We start from the raw sequence: 18,607 nt of genomic DNA on the forward strand, positions 1-18,607 counted from the left end.
GTTAGTAAAAGGAAGTTTCCTTAGTTCCTTTTTTTTACTTTAACTTATTATTAAATATTCTTCTCTTGTTATTATAGGTTTTATAAGGTACTATTTAAGCTTTATAGTACTTGTTTATTATACTTACTTAGTACTTAGTAAGTGTTTTTACTACTATACTTTATACTTACTATAATAGTTCTATTTCTAGTTCTTTTATTAATAGTTTCTTAGACTTTTGTTACTATTTAGTGTTATTACTTCTTAGCTATAGTAATAATCCTAAGGTTCCTCTTTAGTAAGGTTTTATTAAGTACTACTTATTAATAAGTGTTCTTTATTACTACTGTTCTTTTCTTAAGGTATTCTTTAATTATATTAAGTTTAAGTATATTAAGTGTGTCTTATAGCTTCTTAAGAGTTATATCTTATGCTATTATAAGGGCTATAATAATATTCTAGTTTTTTTCTTCTTTATTAGGTTTTCTTCTTCTTATAGATATATTTTTTATTTTAGCTCCTTAGGATACTATTCTACTTATTCTTTATTATCCTAATATATAGTGTAGGTGTTATTATAGTAAGTAGTCTAGGTTAATTATTAATAGGGACTTCCTTAGTAACTACATTAGCTTTCTTAGTGTACTTTAGTAGGTTTTATATTAGAGTTATTTAGGTTACTTATAGTCTTACGTATAGTAACTAGTCTTTTTATAGTTAAAGTATTTAATAGTCTTAGGGTTATATAGTAGTTATTAATCTTACTTATATACTATACTTATATCTATTAGTCTAGTATAGTGTCCCTAAGAGGTGCTTGTCTAGTTATTATAAGGTCTTTATTATCTATTAGAGTTTTATTTTATTAGCCTAGTAGCTTTAGCCTTAGGTATACTTTTTACTATATTTATATTAGGTTATCTAGTTTCTTTTTCTTCTGTTATTACTTATATAGTTAAGTGTTAATTTTAATAGTAAGCTTAATATATAATAGGAAATCTTTAGAGAGGTTTATAATTTTAACTAGTTTATTTTTAATATCTTCCTTAAGTCCTTAGTAAAACATAAAAATTAAGGATTCTTAAGTAATATTAAGTCTAGTAGTAAGTCTTTAGAATTTAGCTATATAGTGTAAAGTAGCCTTAGTCTATCTTAAGTTAAATAGTTCTTGTTTAGCTTATTGCTTCTTATTAGGGTCTTAGAAGAGTAATAGTAGTGCTTTCTTAAACCTAGAGTATTTATAGAAGATCTCTTAGGTTTTTATCTTTAAGCCTACCTAGTTGTTTATTATATAGTTTATTAGGTAAAGTTTAAACTAGGCTAATGCTTTTTTTTAAGGAATAAGGTAGTATAGATAACTTTCTTAGGTTTATCCCTAAAGCTAATGTTATAGAACTAGTAGTACACTTAGACTTAAGTAAGGAATCCCTTTAAGTGTCCTAGGGTTCTATTAAATAGCTATAGATTATTAAGTCTAAGCTTATCTTGACTATTAACTAGGGTCTATATAATGTTAGTAGCGCCTTAGAGGGTTTTAATAGTCTCCTTAAGTTCTTATATCTTAGTTAGGGTTCCTTAGGGATAGCTTTCTCTAAGCACTCTAGTTTAGCTATATTACTATTAATAACTTTAATAAGTTATTAGTTATATCTAGTGTTTCTTTTAATTATCTCTTAAATTATAAAGTATTAATCTATAGTAAGGATAGCCTTACTATCTTTATTAAATCTTAGATTAGGTAGAATAAATTTATTATTAATCTTTATAATGTCCTTAAGTTCTTGTCTAAGGAACACTAGGACTTAGGGGTACTTACTAAGGGTGTATTCTTAGAGGTTAATATAGTGTCTTTACTATTAGGTAATATTAAGGTTAACTTACTTAATAAGAGTAATTAAAGTGTTATAGTTAGTAATCTAATAGTAAGGTTTCTACTAGGAATAAGCTAAGGTTAATACTTAGTTAATAGTAGTATAGGCTTACTAGTTATTAATTACTTAGTAATTAGTTAGGTAGTTAATAGTTATAAAGGTAGCTTATATAGCTTTTATTAATTAAATTACTAAGGTTAAATACTAAAAGTTATTTAAATAAATTATATTATAAGAAGTTAATTACTAAAGAGCTATAAGAGTTTATTCTTAAGTATATCTAAGTTTATTTTATATATAAGTTTATTCTTTCTATTAGCGTATAAGGCTATATATCTAAACTATAGCACCTATATATTTTCTGTATAGCGCCTATATACTAAGTATATAGCTTCTGTATTTCTAATGTATAGATCTTATCTAATCTTATTGTTATGTGACTTGTACTATAGTTCTTCTGTGTCTGTGGGAGTTATCTTGTCTACGCCTATCTGTTAGTTCTGTATAAATGCTATTGCTGCCCACTGGCCGCTTTGCCAAGTGGGGCAACATTGCCTATAACTTGTTGGGTTGTAACACAGGGTTGTAAATTGGTATACTTAAGTCTAGTATTGGCCTACACTAATACTAATAGTATCTTCTAGTCTATACTAATACTAGGCTAGCTTAGTATTTAAATACTTAAGTATACTAATTATCTACCTATCTACCTATCTACCTAACCTTTCTTATTTAGTATAGCTCTAATATTTGGTATACCTAAGGGTGGTTAAGTAAAAATTGAAATATATTAGAGGCTTGGATTACACCAAGTAAAAGAGTCTATAAATAGTGTAGTTAGAGGTTAATTATAATAATTATTCTAATCTACCTCCTCTAAACCCTTAGTCCTTGTAGGACTTTTCCCTTTTATATGCTTTAGATAGTAGTTTATCTGTCTATAGCCCTACTGCTGGTGCCACCCTAGGGCCCTGTTCTAGGCACCTGACAGTTGTAATGGGTGTTAGTATGTGGGGCCTATTCATAAGTAGGGTGGGGTGATTAGCAACTCTTGTAGTAATTACTGTATGCTTTCTTCTGGGACAAAGTTACGACTGTCTAGACTCCACTCACCTAGACATCTAGCTTGGTCTATAGTTAGCCGCGGTGCGTCTGCACTTGTCTCTGGAAGCTCGAGACTTTTTTCCGACGGACCAGAGCCACATATTACTAGGAGTCTCACGTTAAGCGCGCCTCTGGGTGGCGGACTTTATACCAAACTCGATCAACCATTTTATAACTTCATTCTGGAGACCTTTCTACTTCAACATCAATGGTAACCGAAGGAAAAATGCATCCGCCATTTCGTTATGGATATATATATATATGTATAGCTTTTGATGTCCATCAGGAGAAAGCTCTCTATATACAGCGATGCGAACAATGTCACTAAAGCTGAGATGAGCCGTCTCCTATTGTTTCAGCAACCTCGAGCACGCCCTTATCTGCTCGCACACTCCCCTTTCCTATTGACAATTGGCTTTCTAGGTGGCAATATTAGATCCTGAAAGATGCCGACCATGATGCTATTGCCAACCCAAGACACGGTTCGAAACACAGCGTCCAGTTGGCTACACACGAGGAGTTTGATGATATTTTCATGGGCTGTTGATGCTTTCTTCGTATTTCACGGCTCACAAGAGGCACGCACTCCTTAATCGGCGCGTCATCGGCGCTGAAGACAAGATCGCCTGCATTCACGCAAGTACCAATCATAACATATCTGCTAACAGCTGTCGCCCCTACATCCCATCACATTATTGTCGGTGTAGGCGAAGCAGTCGTCCACATCTAGAGACGGCGGGTTGGATCGATTGGAAAAGACTCGTATGGTGGGTGCAAATGAAGACGAGACTGAGCATTCGTTACGCACATTGAGTCTTTCTACATCTGGCTGCTGGTCCTGTATTTCCTGCCTGACGGTTTTCGTTGGCGGTAACATTTACTGAGTTTTGAGAGGTGACACCACACGTTTGAGACACTTTGACCTTGAAGCAACAATATTGACCTCTGACCATGGAATCTTCTTCGATCTGTACGCAGTGGGGCGCTGAACATGCACTGTTGTCGCTGTTTGCAAGCATGTAGCCGGGGTTCCCGCCCCCACTCCGGGATTCAGAATTTTCTTTACGGGTAGAAAATTCACAGCTAAAACTCCGATATGGTGTAGTGGCCAACATGATGCCCTCTCATCCTGTGAGAGGTTAGGCATAGCCCCGAGTTCGATTCTCGGTTTCGGAACATAGAGCCTCCCCCGACTGGTTTCTTTTTTCTTTTGGTTCATCGCTAACCACAAAATGCTTGTCGAACCACCAGTATTTGGTACTATTTTGCATTCTTTCATCCCTAAATTCACTACGTGGGTGGGTAACAGGTATGGCACATATTGAAATAAACGGGAGATTAACGGGCAAGCGAAGATAAGTCAGATTTGCGCTGCTCACGCTTCAGGAATCGCCTAGGTTTTAAAGTGAATACGGTCACGCCCTACCCAGGCGAGTCGCGTATGGCAGTGACTAGCTTGATGATGAAAGGTCCACGGCATATATACAGTGACGAGCCACGCGATGAAAAGAGCCATGCAGTTTTGGTCTACAGAAGGTATATCCACCCACATACGTACGGACAGTCGGCGATGGATCGGAATGTGTTCACTCATACCCCGGGCGGAGTATCGGTGATTGGAAATCATGCCCCGCAATCGCTGCCGACCCGGAAGTGGGTCTCGGACGCTTAGAAATAATGACTGACTAATCCGAACTCGTTGGTGATGATGAAATCGCCATCCGGCGGCTCCCATTCGTGTTCTACCAAGTTCGACTTAAAGCTTCCCCTCCTCGTCCTAGATATATCACCTCCGCATCCCGCCTGTAGTCTGAAAATCCCACCGCAAACCTTGCATTAGACGCGAATCCGCTCTAGTATGAGCACAACCCTACGACGGATCCCAATCCTTGCATCAACACTCAAGCCCAGCATCGGAAACAGCAGCGTTTCCCCCACCACCCACAGCAGACTCCTCGCAACAATGACGACCGGAAGCTTCCGCTACCTGGACCCTGCGACACTGGGAGGCGCGGGCAGCAAACCCTGGGCCAAGGTCGACGCGGACGTCACCTCCTTCACCCGCACGGAGCGCCGGCGCTCCGTCGCCAACATCCGCGAGGCCGGCGAGAACTTTGGTACCGACGTCTCCGGCTTCGTCGTGCACAACGCCCCCGCCAAGGAGAAGGAATTCACCGACGACGCCGCCGTCCGGAACGGGTACTACCCCGAGGTCGAAGCGCTGCTGCGCGCGAAGCTGCCCGGCGTGAAGAAGGTCGTCATCTTCGACCATACCATCCGCCGGAGGGTCAAGGACAGCCCGAGGCAGCCGGTTCAGCAGGTGCACGTCGACCAGACACCCGCCGCCGCCGAGGCGCGCGTGCGGAGGCACGTCCCCGGTGACGAGGCCGAGGAGCTCTTGAAGGGGCGCTACCAAATCATCAACGTGTGGAGACCCATCGGGCACCCGGCGAGCGACTTCCCGCTGGCCGTGATTGACTGGCGGACAACGGAGCCAAAGGATCTCATTGCCGTCGATTTGCTGTACCCCACGAGGGCGGACGAGGACGAGGACGACCGCGGCAAGGAGGTTCTCCCCGACCCGAGCCGGGCGCAGTCCACCGAGGGCTATCAAGTAAAGGGTGAGTTTCGAAACCCAACCCGTACGACATGGGGCGTTCTGGGTGCGAGGGCCCCCTTGCTGACAATGTTCCCAGGCGAAACCTTTTCTGTTGCGCCGAGCGACAAGCACAAGTTCTACTATGCCAAGGACATGACACCCGACGAGGCCATGTTCATCAAGTGCTTCGACTCGCGGAGTCAAGGTCGCCCCGGAGGAAAGCCGGGGGTCGCGGACTACACGCCGCACACTGCCTTCGTCGACCCGAACACCCCCGCGGACGCCAAGGGGCGGCAGAGCATCGAGGTCAGATGCTTGGTGTTCTACGACTAGGTGCCTAGCGCCCGAGGGAAGTCGGGAGCCTGTCGCCATGTAGCATGTCACCATCTACCATGTATATCATTTACGATGAGCGTCATGACTTAAGACGAACGAATATATATATATATATATATATATATATATATATATTCATCATTCATTGCTTTCATTCACTGTGCCCGTCGAAGCACGTGTAGTACTCATGCGGCCAAGATTGATCAAGGCTCTGTGGTAGTTCAATGAGTGTAATTGTTTATATACTACGCGATCGACAGAGGGGGTCTGTATCTAAGTATGCACAAGACATATATATACAACGAATGGCATGGCTGCATGAGCAGCAACATACAATATCCCGAAGAAGTATACACAATATCCAGAGGTCCAGCGGGGGTGGTTGAAAAAAGAAAAAAGAGACCTGGAGGGCTCTGGTGCCTACTGAGACTGGTAGACGGCGACGTAGGCGGTCTCCATCAAGCTGCCCCATCCGCCGACGGTAGAGCCGTCTGGGTTGCCGGGCTACATCCGGGTCGTCAGCATACGTTCCGGCAAAAAGAGCTGATTTCACGCAAAAAGCAGGAAAAGAGGGGAGGACAAAAAACCCCTAAAAGAACTTACCCAGTTACCGCCAACGGCGACATTCAGGATAAAGTACAGGGGGGCGTGGGCCAGCGAGTTCCAGATACCCTCGCTGCCGATCCTCGCGCCGCTGATCTGGTGGAACTGCTGCCCGTCGCGGAACCAGGTGATGGTCTCGGTCTGCCAGTTGTTGGAGCGGCGGTCCCATTGCATGCGCCAGGTGTGCCATCCCTGGTCCGGGATGGCTGTCGTGCCGCCGATGCCGTTGGGCTCGTTGCAGGCTCCGTTGGGGTAGGTGTCGCAGTGGACGGTGCCGTAGCCTGTCAGCTGGCCGTTGACGGTCTCGAGGATGTCAAGCTCGCCGCAGCGGGGCCAGCTAACTCCATTGCGGAGGGCGTCGCCCAGGATCCAGAAGGCGGGCCAGATGCCCTTCTTGTTGGCGATGGGGGTGTCGCCGAAGCGGATCAGGCCCTCGGCGATGGTGACGCGGCCGGCGGCCGGGGTGAAGGTGTACTTGGACTCGATGCGGCCCGAGGTCCAGCGCCCGCTGGCGTCCTTCTGGGGGATGATCTGGACGGTTTCGCCGCCCGAGATCTGCAGGTTGTTGCGCGACGTCGTGTATTGCTGAATCTCGTTGTTGACGTTGATGTTGGTAACGATCTGCCAGTTGGCCTCGTTGACGCCCGAGGCGGCGGCCCCGGCAAAGGTGTCCTGCCAGAGCCGGGTGAAGCCCGAGTAGTTGGGGGAGTCCCAGGCCGAGGCGGCCGGGAGAAGGACGAGGAGGGTGGAAAGGAGGGACTTGGGATGCATGGTTGCTGATCGTGGGGTATGATACTACGCTTTAAGAGCAAAGGAATGTGGTTTTTGCGGTCGTTCTGCCTGTTCGAAGAGACACAAGGAGTGAATAAAGTTTGATGTGAGGAGTTATCCCAAACGACACTAAAGGAACGTGATGCAGAGGCTTTATAAAGAATGACGGATGTTTGCTGCTAATGTTGAAAGAATGGCATGTCTTGGTGCAACAAGATCACGATGTTGGCGGCTGTCGAGATGGTCGCACGAGGATGCGGTGAAGAGGCCATGAGAGCAGAAGAAGGATCCATCATCCATCACGGGACCTACACCGCACACATATATATACAGAAAGAGAGTGAAAGGAGAAGGGACTGCAGATGCAAACAACGGGGGTCGCAGCTGAGCAAGGGGGCTTTGCTTGCGGTGGTCACATTAGCGTTATCGCCAAGAGGGCCTGCTTTGTCGAGTCCGAAGCCTGCATGTTTGCCCAAAGGCAGATGCGCCGGCGCCGGCCGGGGGGGGAGGGGAGCAAGGGAATATGGAATAGGTTTTTCCTTCCCTTACCTCCTTCTCGAAATTGTCGAGACAGCCGAGGTCTTGGAGCCGCGTCCAATCTTCAGCAGAGAAGACGACCATTCGTGGAGGGATGGATAGCAGCCTGGGTTCAATCATACAACCCCTGCCCTTACTTGAACGTCTCCTGTCATCTTAGCGCCGCACAAGACCTGGAGCTGGTGTCCGAAACGTCAGATGGCAACGCTTCTGGAGGAGGGAAGACGCCGTCCGAGCCCACGAGAATACCGCGGCACGCGGCTGGCGAGCTGCGGCGTGCTCTCATGAGATCAGAAGAGGAAAAAAGAAAGAAAAAAAAAAACCTACAGCCCCCGTCGCGAGGGGGCCAGCTGGGGGCCACGCGAGGTGAGGCGCAATATTCCGGGACCCCTTGCGCTGTGTTCGTGGCCCGGCAAATCTAGACGTCGAAGTCGGCACGCCCAATATGGCAAGCGAGGCGGCCGCAAAAGCACAGCGGAGGAAATCATGGCTGACGCGAAGAATAGTAAGAAAAAGGAAGGAAGAACAAAAAAGCGCATGGTGCGTAGAATAGGAAAGATTAAGGCTCAGCAAGCGTGGCCAATCGATTGCCGGCATCGCCAGGCGTCCGGTCCGACCCTGTCCAGGGAGGCATCTAGAGGCTTGGGGGCGTCTACGCCTTCTGGGGGATGTATCGGGAGAGGCTTCGATTCATCTCGGGCATCTGCCAATCGCGGCAGGAGATGGCAGGCTTCTTGAACAACAAGGGTGCCTCGAGCATGCAAAGCAGGCATGGGGGCCGGTGCTGGTGGGCTCTCGGTACCGGTGGCGCGAGCCGAGTGTGCCGTCCGCGGCTCTGGTTGGTGGAGGTTGGATTCTCTTCTCGTCACGTCTTTCGACCCTTGGATCGCCACGCGGGAAGTGACACTTGACAGCCCCCTTTGATCCTTGGTAGAACCGCAAGAGAACCACAGATGGTCTCGAGGTCTAGACTCTTTCGCGTGAGTCGAGATAGGTACGGATCCCGCCTGGTTCTGGCTTACACCATTTCGCTAAGGGACGATGGTGGTCTTCGCGACGTCCAATGAGTTTCGACGCCTCTTCAATACTTTTTTGTCCCGAGAGACACCGAACGAGATATATTAGTGACTTTGTGCGAGAGCGCGCCGCAGAGCGACCGGGAAGCTGGTAACTAACTACATTGAACGTCACCACGCTAGCGGCAGTTGTGTAATGGAGCCCAGCAGCTGGCTACACAATTATACACCCGCGCCAGGCATCTTGGTTGTCTTCTTGTCTCACCTTGGCTTTAGGCAACGAAGAGTGGCGGCTAAAGAACGGATGGCACATTGCCACATACTGCGGCCTGCACAATTAGGTATTAGCTAGCATTCGTGGGCAAGGGGGCTCTTCTGGGAGGGTAAACCATTTGGCAGATGATCTTGGTTCTGTCCAAGAAAAACGCGTTCTAGGGACCCCATGAACAAGCAACCCGGGAACTGTTCTGTAACCGGCTCTATTCGTCCACGTCGGATGGGAAAAGGGCAGGTGCAAGAACTCGATGCCACCTTGCCAACATGGGCCCTAGTGGGGGTTGAGAGGCTAGGCTAACGCGGGCAACTCCCTAGGTTGGTCTTGTATCAAGGTCTGATTGGCCGCAAGTAAAAGTGCAAGGGGGGAGCCGTGATCCTCAAGGGGAAGATTTTGTGCGTGTGGATGTGCCGTAGGCTGGGCTGGACGCGTGCAGCGTGCACGGCATTCTGCGTCGCAATGAAGGAAAAAAGGATGACAAGGAAGACAGAGACAGATGGAGAAGTTCAAGGCGCGTCATGCGGGAATCCCATGACTCGCGCAGAGTGGTTCATCTCATCGTGACGCTGCCAGTCAGCAGCCCCCGGTCACTAGGCCGGCACCTGGCGGCTTTCCCTCACCCTCTCCGACCGGTAAGCCGGCGCTAACCCCACAGTTCCCCGCGGTCTTTGAATTCGGCGTGTCGGGATCACTTCGGGATGATCGTCGCAACGGGTTGGTCAGGCGATACCGTCACAGCTCAAGGAAGTTCTCGTCAGGGAATACTCCCCTAGGTGCATGTGCTTCAAGTTCTTTTGCAGTCTTCAAAAATGATGGTCTGCTGTGGCCAACGACGCTACGTTGCAGGTGCCGGTTCAAAAGGCGAAGCGAACTTGACGACGGCAACTGATCTGATCGTTACCTCTAAGTGGAGAATCGTGGAATGAGGTCGGGTAACTATCTGTGCAGCGGATCGGAGAACAGAAGGAGGGGCAGCTCTGATGGAAGCGTATTCTGGAGCTCTTTACAACAGAGAATGGATGGACTACTAATGCTACTGCTGTTGAATGGTTAGAAAGGGTCTTCATCCCCCACATCAAGCCCTCTAAGCCTGGCCAGGCTAGACTCCTTATCCTAGGTGGCCTCAGGAGCTATACGACGACAGATTTTATGTGGCTGTTCTACTTATACCAACAACGCCCATATATTATCCTTGCCTCCACGTACCTCCCATGTCCTCCAGCCACTTGACCTGTCAATCTTTAGCCCTATTGAGGTAGTATAATATAGGAAAGAGCTGGGGTATCTTGGTCAGTAGATCGACTCTATTGTCGTAGGCAAGAGGAACTTTATTTCCTACTATCAAAAGGCTCGCCTAGCTGGGTTGATTGCAAGCAATATCAGGAGTGGCTGAAAATAGGTTATGGCCTTGCAAAGCCCCTTATAAACGGGCTGCTGGTTTAAAAGGCAACATCGGCGGCAACAACACCATCAACACCACCCAATAAGGCTGCCAGAGATACCCATGGGCCCCAGGATACCCAGGGTATAGAGGGCCGGGCATCTGGTGTGGAGTGGTCCGTGCTAAGGAAAGTGAAGGATCTTGGGAACCAACTGTAGCTATTCAGCCAACTAGACCAACTAGACCAAAATATGACCACATTACAAGCCAAAATTGACTATACAAATAGTATGGGACTGGCAGGTGCCATGGCCTAGGCTATCGCCTTAGATACAGAAAGGCTCAATGCCCTCCTACATATATCTGGTTCGATCAAAACAGGTGGAACTAACACCAAATTTGCGATGGTCTAGACACTTGGATAGGCCATTCCCTGCTAACCTTCTACCGTCTGACGGTGATACGACTAGCGACGGTCGGGTGAACTTCGATTTAACGTAAATGCGGAAGAGACTAATCCTGCAAAGACAGGATTCGACTTAATGCTTGTCAAGGGTGACTATGACGCAGTCTCTTCGTTGGAGAAGCGCGACGATAGACTGGAGCCTCTTGTGTTGCCTGACTGCCCGGCTCTAAGCAATATCAGCCCTATGATAAGCCGCAGCAAGTAAGAATTGCATATTTTAGTAGCGACATTAAGGGCTGTTTCCAACTAACTCATGGAACGCGGAGTCGAAGAACTATTTAAATTTTCAACTAGAAATCCTACGTCCGATATTTGTATTCTTGCTTCCGATTTGAACCTAAGAAATACCCGTAGGGACGCAAGCAACACCAGAGCCAGGATGGCTTGCTTCGTTATCAGAGGATGCTGGAATTACTCCGCCGACTCCCTAGGTTTACAGGTCAGTAGCCACAAGAGATTTCATGCCTTGACAACGGCTGACTGGCGTGAAATGTTCACCAGTTCGCAGGAGATGGACATCAACGAGGACGCATACCCGATCAAAGAAGACTGGATTACTCCTCTGTTTTAGGTTTCTGTTGACAACTGTCTTGTCAACAGCAGGTCATTTGACCTTGGCTTTGCTGCGCACGGTGAAAGGATCCTTAACGCATGATTTTATTGCAGGTTCTTGATGATTGTAGTTTGCTTTAACTGCCTACTCTCAAGTTTGAATCAAGGTTTGGTGTCGTTCCAGGCACCCAACAATAGATCAAGGGTCTCTCAAAGTCGACTAAACCAGCGACTTCCTCACGGTAAAAGGCAAAGCAGACCTGACCTTCACTGCCAGGGAGTCGTAGCAGTCAATCTTGACAAGGCCAAGAAATGATTTATATATCTCCTATTTGCCTAGGAATAACCCCGAAATAGCTCTTAAGGAAGTGCGTAGGCCACTTGTCTGAAGGAGGAAGAAGTAGGGGTAACAACTACCCCAGCCTCTAACTAAGCTCTTCAAATCCTAATAAAACACACACAAACAGACAGATCTAGCGATTCTTAGATTTAGCCTGAAGACAAAATGAAGAAAAGAAAAAAGATTAAGCAATTTTAAAGAGCCCCAAAAGGATAAAGTAATAATATTGCAGTCAGGATTGCTTGTATTATATAATATATGGATTCGTCCTTTACTGTAATAACAGTAGTATCCCCTTTTCTTGAGTCTAGATAGAGCGTCCCTTAATTGGATCGTTAGCTGCCAATCTAACTTGTCCCACCACACTTTTCCTTTCTAGTGAAGTACCTATTCATTCTAAGCTTCTTATCAGTCTAAGCTACAGTGAAAGCAAGGCCCCTTTGGTAGTTATTCCCTGTAATTTCTTTGTGGCATTACTAAGGACTTAACCGAGGTCTAGGGGATGTCAATTTAGTGGAAGTCCGCAACTATCTGTAGGCATGCACGGTCTACATGTGATGCCAGACCAATCAGGATGACGTAATGCCGGGGAATGCTTGCTAAACAACAGTCCGAGGGTCTTGTACGTCTATTTACCTAGAACGCGCTCCCTTCACTCGCAAGTTTCTTCCTCATCTTTAACATTAACGACCGGTCGCATCATAGGCAAAATGGGTATCCCAGCAAATGCCAAGACAGTTTTAATCACTGGGTAAGCAAAATCTTGTCTCATTCAATCTCATCCCTGACCCCCACAACAACATTGGCCGCCCCGAGGCTCTAGTGCTGACGCGATTCCATAGCTGCACCCCAGGAGGGATTGGCCATGCCCTGGCCAAGGAATTTCACGCCAAAGGTGGGTGGTGTCAGCGTTTCAACCTTCCATTTAGCGCCCTTGCTTCGACGATTAGCATTGAAGTTGAAGCACTATTATACTCACAAGAACTCGCTCATAGGCCTTCATGTCATCGCAACGGCCCGTCGACCCGAAGTCCTCCAAGACTTGAGCGACTTGGGGTTGTCGACCCTACCGCTAGATGTGGCCAATTCCGAGAGCATAGCCACCTGCAAGAAGAGTGTTGCGGAACTAACAGGAGGCCGTCTTGACTTCCTTGTTAACAATGCGTAAGCCTACCCTAGACTAGAGGTGCAATCATGCTGAAGCGCACACTGTATACCGGGTAAACCGGATACGTAGAACGCACAACTCTGACAATTCGATAGTGGCGTTACCCACACAATTCCGGCTACCGACATCAACATGGACGAGGTACGACAGACGTTTGAAACAAACGTTTTTGGCGTCATGGCCATGGTCCAGGCCTTCGTGCCCATGTTGATCCCAACTCGGGGTCTTATCATCATGATTAGTAGCCTTTCTGCAATCTCGCCTTATGTCTTCGGTTCGGTGTATACGGCCAGCAAAGGAGCCCTGAACTCCTACAGCCGCACCCTTCGTCAAGAGTTGCGTCCCTTTGGTGTTCGCGTCATGATCTCTATGACCGGAACCGTCAAGAGCCAAATCGCGAAGCTGAACCGCGAATTGCCGTCAAACTCCCTTTACGCACAGGCTAAAGATATTTACTCCAAGCGCCTGACTTTCTCTCAGAACAACGCCACTGTTTCAACGGAAGACTTTGCGCAGCAGCTTGTTGCAGAGGCATTGAAAGGAGAGGGTTGGCTGGGCGGCTGGCTTGGTGGTGCGACAAATTGGTTCTGGGCTGGAGGTATGGCTGGATCGGTCTGGCTGGCAAGACTGCTCTTTGGGGAGTGGCTATTGGATGAACTTGCTTACAGGAAGTTTGAATTGCCTAGACTAGAGGCTATTGTGCGAAAAGATGGCGTGAAACGGCTGGACTAGTCACAGCACGTCTCCGACACGAGTAATCATGGTTTCAAAAGCTATCAAGCCCTCCTTTAGTTTTGGAAACGTTTTTCTCGGTCCCTTACAGATCTTCCTCGTCCCTTGAACGCGACTTTGTGGTGCTTGCCTCCCTATCTCTAAGACCTAAGAACATTGCCAGCATCAAAAGATCGTAGACAGCCTTCATAACTCCAGCTCCCGAAAGGATGACAATCCAAAGATGTCTTCCCGAGAGAAATCCTGCAGACCCAATGCCGCCTGCCTGTGCCAATGTCTTAACAGTATTTACTACGCCCAAAACGGCCGTTCTCTCGCTTGGAAGGACGGCAGCGGCGAGGAATGCTTGTCTTGGTGCCTGGTCCATACTCTGTGTACAAGCTCGGAGAGCCAAAAAAGCCATGGCAACCCAAGTTCCTAGAGGGCTAGCCGAGGGCAACGGTATCATCATAAGGAAGATAGCCGAGGGTAAATGTGTAAACACCATGGTTTTGAGCGGACCAAGACGACGGGCAAGGGGAAGAGCGGCGATATTGGAGATCGTGGCGAGGAGATTTGTTACCAGGAATAGTGTGCCCAGTGATCCTGGGTGAAGTGAATGGACCGTGGTGAAGAAGTAGGTCAACCAAGAGGGCGAGGCCATTCCAGAGGCGAAGGAGTCGATGCAGAACAGGAGGAGTAATCGGAATAGAATAGACCGAGAGAGCGGAGATATATAGGGTACCAAAGCCCGCATACGCTCCGATAAGCTTGGGAAAGGACGACTTTCTTCTGTCGACTGTCGAGGATGATTTTCTCTCCTGCCCGAATCAGCGACCAACGGTTGGTGCTCTCCGCTGGCTCGTGCAAGTGCACTGTCGGACTTGAGTGGTGCTGCCTCGACACCAGATGTGAGGCCGAGAATGAGTATCAACTTCAGCGCACCAAGGCCGGCGTAGATGAGGAACACGACTCTGTATGCTTCGCGAGGAGTCCAGGCTTCGTTGTGCTCCAGGAATTGTACAGCCCAACCGCATGTAAGTGTACCAAAGGCAGCGCCGGCGGAGCCAAATAGAGTATACCAAGCGAAGATGTCACTTCGCTTGTCGCGTACCGTGAGCTGCGCGAGGATCGACTCTTCGACTGCGCGAAAAGGGCCAATCTCGTTGCCGCTTGGACTTATGACACCAAAGATACTAGCGGCAACCAGAATCCAGTAGTTGTCAGCCCATGAAAAGACCAGACCGCTCATCATCATCAAAACCGCACCAGCTCCAAGGACCTTTCTCCTACCGACTTGGTCGGTGATTGCTGTCAGCAAGAAGCTGATGAAGACATCCCCGAGAAGCGTGAGTGTCATGAACAGGCCGATTCGCTCGTCAGAGAAGTTGAGACTGGAGAGAAAGTGAACGAGAATGAGAAAAGAGGCCCCGTAGGCAAAAAGTCGGACGAAACGCTGTAAACAAAGTACTTTGGTGTCGCGACAGGACTCAATGATAGAGGCGAAGCCACTCTCTTCCCCAAGCCGCGACAACCATGAGACCGGTTCGGACGACATGATTGTTGGCTATATTAATCCTTCTAAGTGGTTAGATGTTAAGTGACGGCGACATGGAAAGGTGACCGCCAGATATATATGTCGAAAGCTCGGCGGTTTGAGCATGCGTGGATTGCGGGCTCGGATTTACGATGGGCGTAGTTGAACCCTACGGAGATAATGTCGGCTAGAGAGCGAAAATAGAATGCCTACAAGCTAATACAAGGGTGGTGGAAATCACGTGTTTGAGGCCAATTAAGTGGCCCGCAGGCGACGAGTAAAATTTTGTTTTCGAGGAACACAGGGATGAATTCTGGAAGCAGTAATTAAGTCCTTGATCGTTACTAATGGCGACAGCTTGAGTCCTCAATCCGAGTCCTCAATCCGAGTCCTCAATCCGAGTCCTCAATTCGTAGGCATGCCAAACTTTGTCTGGGTCAATTCCCAAGTGGCCAGTGTTTCAGGGAGGGACAGCAATCACAAACCGGAGTAGACATTCGCCCCTAAAGTTTGTCTCCAAGTGCCGCAGTACAATTTGGTGCCATCCAACTGCCATATACTGGAAACCAAATTAACTATTGTTGAAAACTGGAAAGAAACATGGTACGGGCACTAGGTGCTGCATGCGACAGTGGACAGGCGCCAGAATACAAAGCCTGCGAGGATGCGGCGAGTCCCAAATCGTAGGGTTATTGATAGAAAGTCAACCCTGACTCTCACCTCAGTTCAAAGTCATCTTCCAAAATTCAAAAGGGTTAATGGTTCAATGAAGCATTTTTTAGCCTGCTAACAGTGTATGTCTAGATGATCCACGGCGATGCCTGTCTTCGCCTAACGTAGTGGACACTTCTCGCTTTGACCTTTCGCATGTGTGATGAGCCACAGGGCGTATGAATGTAGTTGATTCTAGGAATATATCGGCAAGGTGATGGTTTGTCTAGATATAATTAGAGTCTTGAGTTCCTCAAATCCCAACAAATATAACCTCTCACTCGTCGTCCGGCGACATCGACGCTACATCTAAGGATTTATGAAACTGGTGAGAAAGAATGTTTAGAACTTATGCTGACGAGAACATACTGAAACTCACTATTCCCGTCATCGCTTGTTTTTACATTAAATTCTTGGTGGACAGTTTCGCATACGGATTAGACATCAACCCCCTAAAGATTTACTTCAGTAGCTCTTCAGCAAGCCAATTTTGCAGTATAGTCTCTAATTCTCAAGATTTCAGATTCTCTACGAGGGCCGGGGGATACGACTGAGATGAGGAATATAATACTGGATAAATTATAGATAACGCGATATTTTATTATATACCAGAAAAATGTGTCTAGTGTGAATACTATTAGCTGCTCATTGACTATTTTCTATTGCAAGTATGAGGGTCAACTACATGCTTGATAGATCTATGTCACCATTATGAGGCGACTAACTCATGTACACATCAAGAGGCACGACTGTCGACGATCTGATGATAACGATATGTAGGACGAATCTCATTTTATAGAACATCCATTTATCAATACATCCAGGTCTGCTCAAATCCACAAAAAATCGGCAGTAGATAGCCGATTCTGCTACCTAGCTGTGATTCCAAAATGCATTTCGCTGTAAACATTATGGTAGCTGAGAACACCACGCGAATAACCTCAAAGTAGCGGCATCACTGCGGTATTTTTGTAGTCCGCCGCACCTTCCGCGCATTCTATTCGGTCCATACAAGTCCCGAAAACACGATCCCATAGCCTCGTATGCTTCCCGTAGTTCCCGCTGCTTTTCCACCCCTTTCGATGGTGTAGATCGTGGTCCTCCAGGACAAGCTCGCTCTTGAACCACTTGAGGGGCAATGCGAATGGACTAGGAGTGGTAGCCCAGATGCGAAGGCCGCTATGTCCTGTCAGTTCTGTAAAAATGATATATTCCTGACAGAACCACCACTCGTAAAATCCCATTGGAAACCCAACAAGTCTCAGTGTAGCCCACGTCAGGAATGGTATCCCAGCAATATCCCAAAACTCCTGTTCGCTGTCGGCAAAAATTGTCAATAAAGGGTTTGGGTGCTTAGTCAGATGATGAGTCCGATGATATTTCCACAGGAAATCAACCTCGTGCATCAGCCGATGGTACCAGTAGAACCAAAAGTCCAGCACGATCCCATATAAACCAATCTCCAACGGTAGCAGCTTCCAGTTGATTGTGCTTGGGGCATCATTGCTTCGATATGCCAAGATAACTGCCATCATCGCCCTGAATGTCGCCGTAGAGATAAGAGAACGCAGGACGGTTTGGACACTATTGTCTGGTACGCCATCACGCTCGTGTTTGTCGCCATCGAGGTAGCCATAACGCTGACCGACTGCTCTCAGGGTGTTGATTTGATGAATGGCGATTAACTTGATGGCAGTACTGTAGAATATAAAGGCAGCAACCGGATGGAGTTTGTACCCAGTCAGGGAGACTGTTGCCTGGTGAATGAGGAGAGGAATCGTGGCGTGCAGGAGAATCCACCGATGAAGTTGCCAATGTGGCATATATGGAACGGGATCTCCTTTGGCGTGGACGGGTGCCGGCCGATCTAGCTCATCGTGGTATAGACCGAGCTTCTCGATGAGGAAGTTGCCAAATTTCCAGTCACGTCTGTCGCCTCGTCTCCAGGTCGATTTCATAGGATCTTGCCTTTCGACCCTCACAGGTGAGGGGGCGGAAGTCGCAGTGATAGTCAAAGACATTTTTAGGTAAAAGCGCAAGTTTTCTTTTTTTTTTCCTTCTTCTTTTTAACAATGCGTACGTCGCCAGTCGGACAACACTTTATCAACAGAAACGACAGATTTCCACGCCTCATATATAGTTTCATCTGATTATGTCCCTCGGCAGTCTCGCCTTCACGTGTTTCAACCCGCTGTCAGATAAGCTCGGACAGCAAGTCACACATTTCAGAAGCATTGGCAAACTTTGCCACCTCCTATTGTTGACGCAGCCGACAGCATTACGCTTTGGTCAGGATGCAGAGCTCCGGTCTCGACTGTGACAATGTTTCACTTCTTCTGAGGCTCATGTCGATCGCCTGCACCCAGCTGCCCGCAACGCAAAATACAGCCGAGGTTGTCAGCCTGACGTGTTTCGTAGTCCTCGCAAGCTTGAGTTGATCTCGGGCTCGTCAGTTGCGGAAACACTAGAGGTATTCCACAGGTACTTTCGGTAGATGATCTCAAAATTCCAGGCAATTGCAGATATTACTATTCGTGCAGCACGGGCACATGATCTTTTGAAATCGTGAGGTCATATACTCACGTGCGAAAGGTTAAGACCGTTTTGGGGACTTACTATGTTGACAATAGAAATGGTGGGGCGACGTGGGG

General features: G+C 47.4%; 7 protein-coding genes and 1 non-coding gene across 8 annotated transcripts; 5 read left to right on the forward strand and 3 right to left on the reverse strand.

Annotated features, from left to right (window-relative positions):
- The first annotated feature begins 4,044 nt into the window (after positions 1 to 4,044).
- Positions 4,045 to 4,130, forward strand: LY79DRAFT_t162. Its single transcript has one exon. It is a non-coding gene; the product is annotated as a tRNA-Glu (tRNA).
- Positions 4,131 to 4,917: 787 nt separating this feature from the next.
- On the forward strand, positions 4,918 to 5,886 carry LY79DRAFT_517941 (methyltransferase; the record flags this gene model as incomplete). Its single annotated transcript, XM_060554984.1, has 2 exons — positions 4,918 to 5,575; positions 5,651 to 5,886. 2 exons carry the CDS (start codon positions 4,918 to 4,920, stop codon positions 5,884 to 5,886), a joined length of 894 nt encoding a protein of 297 aa, XP_060412874.1.
- A 102-nt stretch (positions 5,887 to 5,988) lies between these two features.
- LY79DRAFT_634390 (family 16 glycosyl hydrolase) lies at positions 5,989 to 7,263 on the reverse strand (the record flags this gene model as incomplete). Its single annotated transcript, XM_060562232.1, has 2 exons — positions 5,989 to 6,393; positions 6,493 to 7,263. The coding sequence occupies 2 exons, from the start codon at positions 7,261 to 7,263 to the stop codon at positions 6,310 to 6,312; spliced, it is 855 nt and encodes a 284-aa protein (XP_060412875.1). The 3' UTR covers positions 5,989 to 6,309.
- Positions 7,264 to 7,449: 186 nt separating this feature from the next.
- On the forward strand, positions 7,450 to 8,335 carry LY79DRAFT_258452 (uncharacterized protein). The gene has a single exon (XM_060551917.1). The coding sequence runs from the start codon at positions 7,626 to 7,628 to the stop codon at positions 8,220 to 8,222; it is 597 nt and encodes a 198-aa protein (XP_060412876.1). The 5' UTR covers positions 7,450 to 7,625; the 3' UTR covers positions 8,223 to 8,335.
- A 2,678-nt stretch (positions 8,336 to 11,013) lies between these two features.
- LY79DRAFT_580736 (uncharacterized protein) lies at positions 11,014 to 11,508 on the forward strand (the record flags this gene model as incomplete). The annotated part of the gene is made up of 2 exons (XM_060560137.1): positions 11,014 to 11,138; positions 11,232 to 11,508. 2 exons carry the CDS (start codon positions 11,014 to 11,016, stop codon positions 11,506 to 11,508), a joined length of 402 nt encoding a protein of 133 aa, XP_060412877.1.
- Positions 11,509 to 12,539: 1,031 nt separating this feature from the next.
- On the forward strand, positions 12,540 to 13,729 carry LY79DRAFT_670720 (short chain dehydrogenase; the record flags this gene model as incomplete). Its single annotated transcript, XM_060563816.1, has 4 exons — positions 12,540 to 12,580; positions 12,672 to 12,724; positions 12,825 to 12,993; positions 13,093 to 13,729. The coding sequence occupies 4 exons, from the start codon at positions 12,540 to 12,542 to the stop codon at positions 13,727 to 13,729; spliced, it is 900 nt and encodes a 299-aa protein (XP_060412878.1).
- Positions 13,730 to 13,814: 85 nt separating this feature from the next.
- Positions 13,815 to 15,266, reverse strand: LY79DRAFT_591178 (major facilitator superfamily transporter; the record flags this gene model as incomplete). The annotated part of the gene is made up of 1 exon (XM_060561242.1): positions 13,815 to 15,266. One exon carries the CDS (start codon positions 15,264 to 15,266, stop codon positions 13,815 to 13,817), a length of 1,452 nt encoding a protein of 483 aa, XP_060412879.1.
- Positions 15,267 to 16,897: 1,631 nt separating this feature from the next.
- Positions 16,898 to 17,977, reverse strand: LY79DRAFT_591179 (fatty acid hydroxylase superfamily protein; the record flags this gene model as incomplete). Its single annotated transcript, XM_060561243.1, has 1 exon — positions 16,898 to 17,977. The coding sequence occupies one exon, from the start codon at positions 17,975 to 17,977 to the stop codon at positions 16,898 to 16,900; it is 1,080 nt and encodes a 359-aa protein (XP_060412880.1).
- Positions 17,978 to 18,607: the final 630 nt, after the last annotated feature.

This window comes from Colletotrichum navitas (genome assembly GCF_030913465.1).
Source record: "Colletotrichum navitas strain CBS 125086 chromosome Unknown LY79scaffold_40, whole genome shotgun sequence".
NCBI classification, from domain to species: Eukaryota; Fungi; Ascomycota; class Sordariomycetes; order Glomerellales; family Glomerellaceae; genus Colletotrichum; species Colletotrichum navitas.

Excerpts from the sequence above, each read along its gene's own strand:
- LY79DRAFT_258452 (XM_060551917.1), top strand. The coding sequence starts at position 7,626 with ATGCAAACAACGGGGGTCGCAGCTGAGCAAGGGGGCTTTGCTTGCGGT.